General features: G+C 50.9%; 1 protein-coding gene across 4 annotated transcripts in view; it reads left to right on the top strand.

The window, feature by feature from the left end:
• The window catches only part of NRP2 (neuropilin 2), a 115,027-nt gene that overhangs the window by 53,878 nt on the left and 45,919 nt on the right, over positions 1-15,230 (top strand). For all 4 annotated transcript variants that reach the window (XM_032403885.1, XM_032403876.1, XM_032403894.1 and 1 more), the window contains exons 8-11: positions 4,821-4,965; positions 5,978-6,327; positions 8,360-8,504; positions 12,671-12,787. In XM_032403885.1, coding sequence (XP_032259776.1) covers positions 4,821-4,965; positions 5,978-6,327; positions 8,360-8,504; positions 12,671-12,787 — 757 coding nt within the window. The remainder of the gene's footprint in view (positions 1-4,820; positions 4,966-5,977; positions 6,328-8,359; positions 8,505-12,670; positions 12,788-15,230) is intronic.

Raw genomic sequence — 15,230 nt, 5'->3', positions numbered from 1 at the left:
ATCAGGGATGCTTTCGGCCTAGATGTTTCCTATTAGATCACATGTATTATTTTCTTTTATTTTACATAGTATTAGAGGAGCTCATAGGCATGGTCAAAACATGTTGATTTTTTTTTCTTTTCCTGGGTGGGGTACATAGATAGTCACCACACTGGGATGTTGGATAGCAGCCAAGTTAATTGGCAGATGTCCCCTCCCCCCCAGAGGTGCAAATCAGAAAATCTTTGAAGTGCTGCCGGTTTCAGATTCTGTCTTTCTGAAAATAAACCAAAGGTCTCAAGAATCAATTGGAAAGTGTTGGATTATGTTCAGAATTCAGCGAGGCACCAAATGGATTATCCAAACCACTTTGTGCCCTGAACTGCTTTTTAAACTTGGTTTGCAGAGATGCATTTGAAGAAGTCTGTGTTCAACATAAACACACACACACACACCCACACACACACATAATTTAATAATTACATCAATCAACACTATCCTTACCTCTTAAGAAAGCTAGAGACACCTTGAACACACTTCTGGTTTTCTTTTGGGTGATAAAGCAACCATATTAGCATTTTGCTTTTAAAAATTAACAAAAATGCGTACCATCTGTGACATCCAGCTTTTAAAGCAGATGTTATAATGTGAATCATCACATTTGGTGTATGCTTATCGGCGTGTACCATACGCTGACGACCCGCTGAGTTTTCTTAGCATCAGGGACACCTCACTGTCAAGTTATGGCCTGAAAATTTGGGGCTTGGGAGTCAATGGCTTTCACAGTTTGAAGCCTCCCCATTGAACAGAGACCCATGTGTTAGTGGCTTCCGCTCTAACATCGGTCCTGGGTGCTCTGCCGGCGCTGGAGCCAACAGGGAGGACTGGTAGACCTTAGTGTCTGTCTGCAAGCCTCTATCGACTTCATTTTCCTGAAGGAGAAACCAAGGTATCTAAGGATTATTGATTTGCCTATAGTGATTCAGTGAGTCGGCAGGGAATAGGGAATAAAACCAATTTCCTGGCATCATTTCCCATGCACACAACCCCTTACCTTGCAATGCCTAGACTGGAAGCCAAGAATCCATCTCCGAGAATTTGATCAGAAAACATATGAAGGGTGATTCTGAAACCACAGAAGCATTGAGAAAGTCATAAAGATGTATAATATATGATAGCATTTCCCAGCTATAAATAGGAAGATGCAGGGAGAAAAATAGAGACCTTGTAAATCCATTGGGTCAGGAGAAATAGAAACTGCTTAATATTTCATTAAAAATGGATTTTCATAAATTGCACTTTGATATCATTGGGTGAAAGACAGTATGTAAGGACTAGGGTGTTGTTATTCATTACTTTTCATTATTAATAATTGGGACTGTTATTGAGCGAAAACATCAACAAGGTATACTCTCCCTCTGAGTGGGGCACTCACTGTGTGTCCTGGGCACTCTTTGAAGTGTATTAAAACCCACAGCCCTCGTCCACCAAAGTACTTAGTCTTTAAGGGACCCTGGACAATTAAAATGCCCTTTACAAAATGAGCACTGCTGGGGCAGTTCTAGTTGGAAACTCTTACACGGAAAGCCTTAGAATCTGGGGGCCAGAAAGGACCTGACAAATCAACTCATTTAATAGAGGGAGAAATTGGGGCCTGGGGGAGGTGGAGACATTTGCCCACACTGATGAGCTCAGCAGCAGCCTGTCTCCCCAGGTGCCTGGTTCAGTGGTGTTTGGGGGGTTTTTTCCCCACTCTGGTGAGAAGTGTATAAAGAGTTTAATAAAATAAGCTGGTACTCTGTCAGCAAAGGGTCCAGAGAGCAGGGGCAGATATGAGTGCAAAGTCAAGAGCACACAAGAAACCAAGAAGGAAGCAGGCTCAGAAACCCAAAGGACAATTCGAGGCCATGTTAAATGAGCATTCATTTGGTTCCGAGCAAGGGTAGGAGCAGAGTGAGCAAAACAGGAAGGCAGAATGAAGCTTGGGGGGGTGGTGCGGGCAGCCAGGTAGGTGGTCTAAGCAGAGAGACCGTGTCCTCGCCTCCCTTTCTGACAGGTGTCACTGTACACAGAGAGCAGGGGGCTCACCCAAAGCCTGTGACCGCGTGCCTCTGTGGGAAGACCAGCCCCCTCACCGGACAGGTACACACGCGTGTGCATGCACATGCACATGCCCACGCACAGCCACACTCACGCCCGTGCCAGCCTCCCAAAGGGAGTCCAAAGACATAGTCATTTCCTTACTGGGGGGGGGGGGGGGGGGGGAAGAAAGGTTTCTTAGTGTTGTCTGCCAAGGCTGAGAAATGAAGGGGTCAGATAAGATAAAATTGGATATTAAAAACACATAAGACGTGCTGTGTTTCTAAACGGTACCAGCGTGGTGTATATGCTGTGGATTAGCAGCTGTGTTAAAGTTCAAATCCACTCAACGCTCCAATTATGTATTCACGTGACAAATCCAGCTCCCCTCCCCGGATGAACTCCTTCGCATCTCCTGATGGCAGCCACACACAGTCAGCCTCACAATCCTCAGGGCGCGGGCCGGTGGCGGCCCCCCATGGCTCACAGCACCTCCCCAAATAAGCAAAGTGCTGCATTTGCTTCTTCCTTGCCAGAAGAAAACAAAAAACAAACAAAAGCCTCTGCCTCATGCTGAATTCTAAGAGAATTGATTAATCTCTTTCCCTTGGATTCAGTGCCTTCATTCCTTGCCTCAGAGCTGAGGAGCTCTTTATAAGCTCCAGAGAAGCCATGGAACGGGCATGGCCAGGCCGGGGCCTTCCTGGGCCCTGTCCCCTCCCTCGGTCGTCCTTCTCCAAGATTAAGATCACAGAGGCTTGGGCCCCTCTCTCCATCAGCCTCCCCCCAGGTGCCTGACTCTAACCCTCTTTCCTCCTGTTTGCCTGGTCTTTCTTCCCTTGTTTTGTCTTCTAGCCCCTCTTTGTCCCCAGTCACTAGAAAGGAAGGAGCCAGATCAGACCTGGGAGTGATAGGTGGTCAAGCAGTTCTGCCCCTTGCCCCCTGCAGTTAGCAAGGCAGCAAAGGAAGGAACTTGGCCTTAGGATGGGCGGGAGGCTCCCTAGTGAGGACAGGGAGCAGCAAGTGGGGCAGGCTGGGTGGGAGCTCCCCTGGCTTCGGTGCGCTTAGCACCAGGCATAAGGGGTTTAAACTGAATATGGTGGGCCAGTGAAAACCTGTTTCCTCCTCTCCTTTGCTCCATCTGTCTTAAGCAAGCCACTTCCCCTGATCTGATTGCAAAGGTGTAATGTCTCTTACCCTTCACCCCCACCATCAGTGGTGTGCTATTTAAGGACTCTAACTTCACCCCCACCATCAGTGGTGTGCCATTTAAGGACTCTAACTTTTGACCTCAGCAAGTGGGAAATATGGAGGGTTCAAGGTTGCCAAATGGCAGAGTTCCTAGTTACAGTTCATGGGAAAGAAAGGACCACGTTGTTAATTAGCTCTAAGCGGCTTGCAGCTCATTGCTGTTATCCAGAGCTTTCAAGTCAGGATTATAAACACACATCCCTGAAGAGTAACCCCACCTCCATTCAGCCCAGGCTCAGAGACCTTAAGGACTCCAAGACTCCTCGCCACCAATATAAACACTGCGAATTTGTTAAAAGAGGTGAGAGCCAACGTAGGAAACCATAAACCTACGATCCATCTCCACAGGGGCTTTGGATCCAGACGGACATCCCTGAGCCTCCGTTTTCTCATCAAAAAAGCAGAAATAATAATACTTAACTTGCCAAGGCATTATAGATGTAATTGTGTTTACATGGTGTCTATCTCAGGGGTATTGGAACAGACCAGTTTTTCCCCATCCTCTGGTCGCAGCCCTGTCAGTGTCCACATACCTGGCCTGTTCTAGGAATCATGAGCTGAAGTGTCTAGTCCCTCGAGTCGATTTGCAGAGTCTCTTGGTTGTTATAGCTATGACAGGTATGATTTAGAAGTGATGCTTGGTTAGTGGGTCTTTCCCCCAGCCCTTAGCAAGGAAACCAAGAGAAACTCACATATACTTGCGCCAGCTACTTTTTTTTTAATTATTATTTAATGGAGAGCACAGGAAAGCATAAGGTCCATATGGCAGTTATTGATTTGGGCCATCTGGTAAACTAGGACTTGCTCCTACCATGTTGGCTTAGAAGCTATTCCGAAAAGCCTTTCCTCCCCTAAGAGATGCACTGGTCAGATGGGGACAGGGATGGATTTCATTACAGGGTGGGATCACAGTGAGAGGAAACCAGGGCAGGACTCTGAGAGACTGTCTGCGACCCTGAACATCCAACAAAGACCAGAGGGAACCAAGAAAGTGTTGATTGACACAGGGCCCCGAGGAGTAGATGGTGCTGCCCACCCCGCCGCCCCCATGCTCTCACCCATTCACGGAGCAGGGAGGTCTCTAAGTAACTAACAAAACAACTGTGAAGCACTTTATAAAAATACCTGGCAAATATTCCTATATGCCTGCACCGTGAGGGAGGGGGAGAATCAAGTTCAAGCTAATGAGGTCCACTAGCCCTAAAAGATGACCATTCTGCTCCAGATTTAAGGCGCCGCCTTCTGCTTGCTCTCAGCCCAGAGGCAACATTTTTCTTTCCTCTAAAAGTTTTTGTGAAGACCAGTTATTGTTTTCAAGTTAGAGCAGTGTGAGAAATTAAATTTTTTTTTCATGGTACTTCTAAAAAAGCCCCAAACAACAAACACACTGATTATTACAAGCTTGAGGGGAAATAAGGTTCAACGGAACTTTTGCACCCCCTTCAAAGGCTGGGTGAGCGGCCACACTGCAAGCAGGGATTTTGACAGTGGTTTCTCATCTCACCCTACAGGTGTTCCAAGCCAACAACGACGCAACAGAGGTGGTTCTCAACAAGCTGCACACGCCCCTGCTGACCAGGTTCGTCAGGATCCGGCCCCAGACCTGGCACTCAGGCATTGCCCTGCGGCTGGAGCTCTTCGGCTGCCGGGTCACAGGTGAGGGGGGGTGTGACCTTTCCAGAAGGCTCACTTGCACCTGGAGCTCTGTTTAGCAGTAGCTAATGCACCCTGACTGCAGACCCCGTCTTGCCGGATACCGTTTATCTGTGCATCTGCTCATTGGCTACACAAGTATTCTTGGAGGCCTGCTGTGCAACATGCCCCACACTGGGAATGGAAGTGGACAGGGGAAGTGACAAGCAGATGGGGTCTCTAACCACATGAAACTTTCAGGCTGGTGGGCAGCATAGATCATAACCAGATCAAGTACTGGATAGTTTAAACTAAGATGCGTGTATGAAGGAAAAGGACAGAGGGCTCGGAGAAAGAGTGGGGGACCTAACTGACTGTTGTTTGGAAGTTTGGGGATGGCCTTTCTGAGGATGTGATACTTAAGTAAAGGTTAGTCTGATGATGATAGAGGGGAACAGCATTTGGAGCAGCAGGAACAGCATGTGCAAAGGGCACAAGGTCATAAAAAGCTATGATAACACATGTGAAAGCAAAGACCCCAGCAAAGTTTCCATGCTTGGGAAAACAATCATCCAGGAAACAACTCAGGGCTCAGCTGAGCTTTGCTGCGCTCACAGCCCTGGGAGGCTCCGGGGGCCCTGGTGTCACCCACAAGGATTTGAGAGTCCTTGGCTAACAGTGTGGGATGCTCAGATGTGCCAGGCCCTGTGCCATGACCGTTTGTGTAGTAACCGAAGGAGTCCTTGCAATAACCCCTAAGAGGTAAGTTCTGCCGCTAGCCCTCTTTCAGACCTGGAGACACAGCAGTGGAATCATTTGCCTAAGGTCAGACAGCTAGTAAGGGACAAAGCAGACATGGACCCAGGCAGTCTGGCTCTCAGTCTGGGCTCTTAACCACGGTGCTTGAAACGCAAAGAAACCAGTGCTGACTTCCAGCGTGTGGTAGTCGGGTTCTTTCACAGCTCACTGTAAGGGGAGGTGCTGTCCGGTAAGCTGGGTGCGGCCACGAGCTCTTGCGTCTCCCTCCCCTCCACAGATGCCCCCTGCTCCAACATGCTGGGGATGCTCTCGGGCCTCATCCCTGATTCTCAGATCTCGGCCTCCTCCACTCGGGAGTACCTGTGGAGCCCCAGCGCCGCCCGCCTGGTCAGCAGCCGCTCGGGTTGGTTTCCCCGGATCCCTCAGGCCCAGCCGGGCGAGGAGTGGCTTCAGGTGGACCTGGGAGTGCCCAAGACGGTGAAGGGCATCATCATCCAGGGGGCCCGCGGGGGAGATAGCATCACTGCCGTGGAAGCCAGGGCGTTTGTGCGCAAGTTCAAAGTCTCCTATAGCCTAAATGGCAGAGACTGGGAACACATCCAGGACCCCAGGACCCAGCAGCCGAAGGTAGGCCATTCCTGGAAGACCTCTCTAACCCAACCGCCAACGGGGAAGTTTAGTTTGGGGGTGCTCACTTCCTAACTAGACAGTCGTCACCAGACCCCCTGTATTCTAATAAACATTAGCTGAGAGATTACTTTGTGCCAGACACCCTGCTAAATGCCATATTTTAATCCTTCCAACATCTCTAGAAGGAGGATCCTTTTGTCGCTCCCACGTTAGAGATGACAAAACTGAGGCTTGGTGTCACCCCCGGGGTCACGGTGTATATCGTGGAGAGCCACGATTCAGACACAGACACAGTCTGACTCCAGAGCCCAGACACCTACCCCCCACCCCGCACTGCCTTTCTGTCAAGTTTGACACCCTTTACACCCTCTTTCAGATGATGTTTCCTTGGAATTGACCAGACGTCCAAAAGGGGATGTAGGTTTTGGAGGCCTAAGTATAGAAACTTGGGGATTACTTCCAAAAACAACTGTTTTTTTGAATGTCGCTGCACTCCTTTGTATTTTCCCAGTCTGGACTCTACTTAGATCTTTCCCACCTCTCATACTGAATCTGGGAGAGGCAGGAGAAACTTCCCAGGCCAGCACAGCCCACCCCACCCCTCCCGCCATCAGGGAGTAAGGGTCAGCCCTCAATGCTGGGTATGGAGGAGCCCCCAGCAAGGGGAAAAGACATCATGCCTGTCCCTCTCCAGGTCAATCTCAGGGGGAGTCAGGCATTCTGATCCTAACTGCTGAGTTACCCTCATTTAAAAGCAGGCCTCTTTTACCAAGGAAGGGGGAATTTCATGTCTCTGTTTGGTCCCCTTTGCTCAGCGAATGTTTCCATTCTTAATGTAGAGGCACAGGCTGGGTGGAGGCTTGGCGATGCTGATGTGAACACCCAGTTCACACTTGAGGGGCCTGGAAAGACTCAGGACTTGGGAACTGGAAACCTCCGTGGACAGAGCAGAAGTTGGACCATGGGTTTTCCCGGGGAGAGCTGACCCTGGCTCTTCTTGACCCGTTCTGGGAGCCTGGGAAAGGAGATGATCTTCGCCAGTGTCAAGGCCTACCCTCCCCATGACGGTGCCCCCTTTTGGAATTGTGGGCGTCCTGCAGAGGAGGTAGCCCGGCAGCATCCCTAGGTGCTGACCAGCCCCAGCCCCTGGCACGTCTCCACACCAACATGGCCCTAATCAGTGGCTCCCACATGTGCTCTGGGTTGCGTCCCCCACGTGGCTTGGACCAGGAGAGCCGCACTACCCTCAGTTTATGTCGTGAGGCTCTAGGTGAGCCTTGTTTTGGCAGAACTGGCCCTGCTAAACAAAGCTTTGGGGGGCACGGTCTCAGACTATCAATGTCTGATGAGAGGATGTTGTTATTAGCCTGGAGAAGAGGATGGTCACTCTACCTTCAGCCTTTCGGTGACCTGTCAGTCAGCTGGGGCTTTCTACATAGACTTTTAAGCATTACAAGAACTTCTTTTTTTTTTTTTTTAAGGTTTTATTTATTTGAGAGAGACAGAGAGAGAGCATGAGTGGGGTGAGGGGCAGAGGGAAAGGGACAAGCAGACTCCCTGCTGAGCGGGGTGGGGGGGGCCTGACATGGGGCTCCATCATGACGTGAGCCGAAGGCAGACCCTTAACCACCTGAGCCACCCAGGTGCCCCTACAACAAGAACTTCGAAGACAATGGGCAAAGCAGCCTGAAATTCACTTGTCTTCTCTCCAGCCAAGTCCATTCAGAGCCTAATTCTTTCCCGAGTCCACAGTCTCCAGTCCAACGGTAGAAGACAGAACCTAGCAATTGCCACTTTCATTTGCTCCCTCTTTTCTGTGTTTCTGGGACCCTAACCATCTTCCAAATGAACCAAACTTTGGTCTGAGGATGGAGTTCCTATGGGTTGTAATGTCCAGTGAGTCAACTATGAAGCTACCTTTTGGATGGATGTGCAAAGCAGGGAGGAGAAGGGGAAGGATAGGGAAGAAGGGGAGGGGTGGGGATGGGATCCCACAGAAGAGGGGCTGAGTGGCCTGTCTCCCCTGCAGCTGTTTGAAGGGAACATGCACTATGACACCCCTGACATCCGAAGATTCGACCCCGTTCCGGCACAGTACGTGCGGGTGTACCCCGAGAGGTGGTCTCCAGCAGGGATTGGGATGCGGCTGGAGGTGCTGGGCTGTGACTGGACAGGTAAGGCCTGCTTTCCCACTCCAGGTCTCGCTCACATGGTCGTGTGACCCTGGCTTCCCGGGATGCCCTGGGAGGAGGTCAGACCATGACGTTGTGGATGGGCAGGGGGGGCAGCCTTCCCCGGTGAAGCTCTGTCAGCTCGAAACCCCACCCACCCCAGGCCCTGTCATGTTCTCCTGCCCTCAAACCCTGGGCACTCCAGCCTCTGGACAGGGGATAATTTCTCGAGGGATGTGTTTTGTCCTTTTTAAAGGATCATTCCAGTTCCCCAACCCCAGTCTCTCAAAAACAAATCATAACCACACACCACCCACCCAAATTCAATTAGACCCTGACTCTTCGGGCCAGGAGGCTGTGGCTGTTGATTTAGGGAAGAAAAAAACCCCTCATGATAATAAAGTAATCGGTTTATGTCTGAATCTGGCCTCCAGATGTCAGTGGCTAAGAGACTTCATTTTCGTTTCGAAGCCACATCTGTAAAAGGCATTTATTTGCTCAGGAGGGACCCTGTTGTAGGGGAGCTGCCGGGAGTAGGACTTCTTCCCCGTGCGCAAGCAGGAGTCTTGCTCATTCCTTCCCCCCCCACCTACCCCCCCCACCACACCTCACCCCGCCATCCTCGGCGGCCCAGGCCCAGGGAAGACCTCTAACTCTCCTTATTGCAGGTAAGGCCCACTGCGCATGCCCATCCTCCCTGTTTCCGGGAAGCACCCTTTTCTTCTGAATCAGGCCCCCCCCTTCCTCTGGGCACCTCCTTGGGCAGAGCTGGCGCGAGATCTCACCTGAAGCTGGCTCACTGCCCTCCAAAAGGAGCTCAGGGGAGCCACCTGAGCCCAGTGCCAGCAGGAGCGGCAGACAGGCCGAGCTGCCCCGCCTCTGTCCGCCAGGCCCCCAGGTATCTCCATTTTCCTGTCGGTGCCCTACCGTCTCCAGCTCCCCCAGCAGGGCATCGGGAAGGATAATAAGGGCATGTCGGAGAAGTGCCTCTGGCGCCCAGGGGGGAGCAGGCCGCGTCCGATGGCTCAGAGGAGGAGCCCCGTTGAGGCACGCAGGCTGGAAATCAGGCCCAAATTAGCCTCTCTCACCTTTGGATTGAAGGCAGCCCCAGCGAACACATTTTAGAGGGAAGATACTTTACTCCCCCTCACGTAGGGGAAAGGCCAGGTTTCCCTGCAGCCTGCTGAATGTGAGTCACCTGTCTGCTTGCAGGTGCGGAAAACTGCCCCTCCAGAGTGATACAAGCTGGCTTCGTTTATGGCCTCTTCGAAATCAAAGGGTTAGAGCTGCAGGGGACCCAGGAGCTTCTAAAAGCCAGTGGCTTTCAAACATTTTTGACCATGATCCACAATTTAAAATAAATTTATATCACAATCCAGTTGGCTCGCAAGCACACACTCACACGGTGTGTGCATACGGGTTACAGTGTATTGTTAAGTGCTGGACCCTGGGGACAGATTGCCAAGTACAAGCCCTGCTTCTGCTGATCGCTGGCTGCATGACCTCAGACAAGTTCCTTAGACTCTCGGCATCTTGGTTATCTCAGCTGAAAAATCGGGATGATAATAGCATATCTACACCCCCTAGGTTGTTATGAGGATTCAGTGAAATAATGGATATAAAGTACTTAGGCTGCTGCCTGGCACCTAATAAACCTGCAATAATAAGTAAACGCAACTGGAACGAACGGTCCCCAGATCAGTGCTCATTTTCCCCATGTGAGCACACTCTGACATATTACAGTCCACATTCAAAAATTCTGATCATGACCCATCACATTGATCCCACAACCTACAAACGAGTGTGGCATACACTATGAAAAAAAAATCACAGATCTAGGCCAACGTCGCTATCACAGATGGGGAAACTGAGTCCCAGAGAGAGGAAGCTACTTGTCAGAGGTCTGCCCCTCTGTGCCACGCCTCTCCCGGGCTGGCCCCGCTTTATGACCGGCTGGACAGTTGCTAATGTCCTTTTCCTCTTATTGCTCCCCCGCCCCAACCTGGTCCAAATTACCCTGGCGATGGTCAGCAACAGGTTTCTCATTTCAAAGTCCTGCCTGGCCATTCCTTGGAAGATCAGAGTTGGGGCTTCTTAGCCTCCGCCCAGCCTCCTTCCCTTTGAAGTTGCTGACATCTGGTTTCAATTGTAAGGGGAGCGTTGCAGTTTGATGGGCAGTTACCCCCGAGCTCCCAGGAAAGCGCAGCGGACATGGCCTGCCTTCTCACTATCCTTCACACACCCCGTCCTCTCCTTGCCTCCTCAGACCCCTGTGCCCCCGGATTTAACGTGATCTTTACCAACCAGCTACCTAACCTCCCCAGAAACTGCTCTCGTGGGCCACGTAGCTTTTTTGCTTTTCAAATTCCCATTAGTTTCTGCGACGCGTCCCTGGTTCACTTCGTTCCTACCCCAAAAGGAGAGCAGGAAAAAGTAACAGGGCTGGCCTGAGTCACTGCAGCTAAATAATTTGACAGGGCTGCTTCACCTGTTAGTTTGTTTGTGTTCCAAATGATTACTTCTTGCTTTGCTGCCCATAGTTTGCTTTACAATTGAGTTTGAGATTCTATGACACAGTGACAAATTTGAACTTACAAATTAAGACGCTTCGAGGTTATTTGCTATTTACTGTGAGCAAGAGGCAGACACGGCAAAGGGAAGTATGAAAGGTTATGTGCGTCGTATTTAATAGCAGAAAGATGGGAAGTCGACCGTGAAAAAGCTATTCAGCGTATTTAGCAATTTCCTTCAGCTCCTGGCTTTATTAAATGGTATCCTAAAGTGTGCCTGACAAAGGCACCTAATCATAGGAACATGTATAGAAATGGGAGGAACAATGCACGAGCTTATTCGGCGAGTCTCTCGTTGGAGGGCAACTGGGGGCTGAAGACCCCACCCCACGAGGCACGGACTTGAATGCCAGTTACCAGAACCCCTCCTCGCCCCACCCAGGGCGTGACTCACTGTTTCATTCATTTCATAAATAGTTGCTGAATGAATGACTGGCGTGAGCAAATAGACAAGTGAATGGATGGGGGAATGAATCACCTAGAGCCTAGGTCAGAACTGACTGCCTGCAGCCAGGTTTGGCCTGGCCAAGCTCTGTTGCATGCTCCTTGTTACAATACTTTGAATAAGTTGCCAACATGGACAAGTCTAGAGATCTTCCATGGGAATGGAATTGGCTTCGTGTTGGAAAAGAAATTTTTTTTGCAAGATCTGGCCACGTTGGGCCCCCTCCCTTCAGGCCTTCAGTGTGCTGGAGCCCGTTTGGTGGCCTCCCTTGAATCAGGGTATGCGAGATGCCCTCTGCCACCTTCCGTCCGGCACCGAACTCTCCCCAGCCCCCAGTCAGCTGTCTGGCTTACGGGAGCTGCGTGCATCCAGGAAGCATTTGAATTTGCCACACCCTGACCTAAAGGCACAGCCGAAATTACTTCCGGCAAGTGGAGTCTGAGTCCCTTTGGGTCCCTTTCCGTCCAGTTTTGTGCAAACGCGAACAACAACGGCTGTGGTTGTCTGCCTTCACTCAGAGCTTTGGCTGTTGTGCTTCTGATGATCTTGTTAGAGGCGGGCCTCCTAGGTCAGTTAGCTTTGGTTCAAAAAAGTTCTGTCTGAGTCAGAGAAGGCTGAAAAGAGAACGTCTCTTCCACCTAAGAGCAGGGGTGAGCCGGCTGGGAAGGCCCGTCAGCAGCCGCCTAAGGGACAGTACACAGGAAGCTCCCGTCATTAGGCACTGAGACTCTACTGTTTCAGATGGGCACCACTCACTGTGTGTGTGTGTGTTAGCCTGCCTTAGGGTCCGCTTCGCCCACATCCCTCACGGTCCCACCTGGCCTTTTGTGCTGGCCCCAGGGCTTTTGCTGTGGAGTCTGCGGCAGGGACATGGGTTTGTGTCCCTGCCTGTGTTGTGGCCGTTCCTGCAGTTTAGGGACTATTCTTGTTCAACTCAGGCCGTGCTTCTGACTTCATTGACAGCACACAGAGGTGACTCCAGGGATGTGTGTGTGCATGTATGTGTATGTATCCATCTTCATTCATTATCTTTTCTTCCTCCTTTAAAAGCCCACACTTAGAAAGGAAACTGAGTGTGGGGCATCTTCCTGCTGGGTTTCAATGCAGGCTGCCGCGTGCAGCATTCACTGCCCCCTCTCTTTGCCCTTACGCAGACTCAAAGCCCACAGTAGAGACACTGGGACCCACGGTGAAGAGTGAAGAGACCACCACCCCATATCCCATTGATGAGGAGGCCACAGAGTGTGGGGAGAACTGCAGCTTTGAGGATGGTGAGTCATGGTTCATCTGGGATGGCACAGTGCTGACAATCAGAGGCGGTTGGCTTGTGGCTCGGGCGGGGACCTGGACGTCCCCTGATCAGAGGTCAGGGAGGTGTGGGTAGTCAGGAGCTTGGGGCAGTGGCCATTTACAGCCAATCTAGAAATATTCACATATTGGAACAACCAACCAGGGACAGCCTACAGGCATGAACCTGCTGGTCATCAGCTGAGATAAGGGTCCATCCAGAGAGGACCCCTCATTTGAGAAGTCTCCCTTTTTGCCCTCACTTCAAATCATTAGAATCCTCAGCCTCTTTGTACTGAGCTGTGTCTCCACCGTAAAGTCAGGTGAAGATCTGGTGGTCATCGGGGTGACTTGGCCCATGGAGCGCGGCAGTCAGGTTAACTCAGCAGTTAACCGTTCCATGACCGCATTGCCCTGTGTCTTTGCCCACTGCTGATTGAGAAAGTGTAATAATCATGGCTCCAGAAAATGACGCATCCCATCCTCCATGGGGCGGGAGCACAGGTCAGTGACAAAGGCACCTCAACCCTTCCTTCAGATCCCAGGGGCTCTTCGTTCCAGATCAGCCTCTTCACGTGGGAGCTCTGTATCACCTTCCTTTCACCTTCTGAACGCATCCGGGTGAGATAAAAACAATAATTGGCAGAGCCCAAAAGGACGTCACCTTACCAAGTATGAGGACATTCCTAACAAGCCACAAATTTTGGAACACCTGGCATTTGGGGCTGGAATTTAAGGCTCAACAGTCTCCACTTACAGTAAATTACTGATCCTTATTAGACGTTCATTAGACAAAATGAGGGGAGGTTGGTGGAGAGACTTGGGGAGACTTGGAGAGACTTGGTGGAGACACAGCGTAGCACCGACTCGGGAGGTAGATGGCACAGTCTGTGAGGTCCCGCGCCCCGCGCACACACCAACACCACTCCACTGATGGAGTGGCTGCCTCCAGAAAGTGGCTACAGAGGAGAATGGGAGGGAAGCCAGACATAAACGCTGAAGTTGTGTGACTGAAAAATGATAATTTAATGCATATGCTTTCAGGAATGTGCTTTTGTATATTGTGTGGGCGGGGCAACACTATTGGTCAGGGTGAGCTGAATACAAGATTCTGACATTTTAATGAACTTGTTTTTGTTTTATGAAGAGGAGAAAGAGACTTGGAGAATCTTCCAAGACGCGTTTAAGATGGTCTGCGAGCTCACGGTGGAATGCGTAGGGAGTAAATATATGGCATCGGATTAGCAGAGCTAGCTTGGTGGAGGGCAGGAGGAGGGGGTTCTATCTAAATGGTGATCCAGAGGAAAATTTAAGAGTTCTGCTGTAAACTTTCAGAAGTTTAATGTCATTTCCCCGTTTATAGTGGTTTGTTTCATTTGAGCTTTCTTTGGTGGCTCCTCCCTATTTTTTTTCTTTTTTGCAAAAGGTTTCTTTGTGGAATTTGGTTCCTGAGACAGAGTATGCGTGTAAACATGAGAGAGGAATTATGGTATATTGAATTACTCCGTATTTTTTAACGGAAAAATAGAAATTGAGAAATTGTCGGGAGCAGGGGGGTGAGGGCTAAGGGCTGACTTTTCCAAGCCACAGGTTGTGGCTTCTGTAATCAATTCCATGTGTTTCTCCTGGCCTTGGGCTGACTTTGGCCAAGGGTGGGCAAACATGAAATACTCCCTCTTGGGACGGGGAGGCACAGCCAGGGCCCAGGGCCTGGTGGCAGTCTGCCTCTGCCGCCAGCAGCGCCCTTCCCCTCGCCCCCGTGGCGTGAGCAATTTGTCTCCACCAGGCCGTTGTTCCCCGTAGACTTCCTAACCTGCATTCTAGGCCTTCCCCACGGAAATTCCTCTCTGGGAACCCTGGGAAGGGAAGTGAGAAGGCCAAAGACCCCACTTCCTCCCGGCTACTAGCGTTAGCCAGCACTTTTCCGCTGTCTCTGCAGCCGCTGCCGGCAGGCATCCAGATTTGGCTTCCCGTTTCCTTTCTCCCACCTCCACACGCCCGCCCCCACTTCATCACATCTTTGGCACCAGCTCATAGTGGATTTTTAGAGCTGACTGGAGCCTCCAAAGAAAGTCTTTGGGTTCAGTCTTCCGGCTTAGACATGGGACCACTGAGCAGACAGGGACGAGCCATTGTGCGGTCACTTCTGACATTTCCATGAGGAAGGCATTCCCTGCTGCCCCTGAGATCTTGGCCCGCGGATACTCGGTGCCATGCGAGATTATTTTTGCTCCTGGCCCGTGCTGAGCGAGGCGGCCGGCTGCTCTGGCCCCTCGCTTTGCCCTACCATGCCAAATCGCCCACCTGGCCGTGCCGCCCCACGGGGAGGCCGAGCTGACCCTGTGTCCTGGCACGGAAGACCTATCACAGGAGGTGAGGGGGGACAAACAAGCCTTCCTTGTTTCGGAGCTCACTCTCTCCTCCCTG

Source organism: Phoca vitulina, unplaced genomic scaffold (assembly GCF_004348235.1).
Source record: "Phoca vitulina isolate PV1807 unplaced genomic scaffold, GSC_HSeal_1.0 scaffold1, whole genome shotgun sequence".
Classification (NCBI taxonomy): domain Eukaryota; kingdom Metazoa; phylum Chordata; class Mammalia; order Carnivora; family Phocidae; genus Phoca; species Phoca vitulina.
This window is presented reverse-complemented; position numbering and strand designations above follow the sequence as displayed.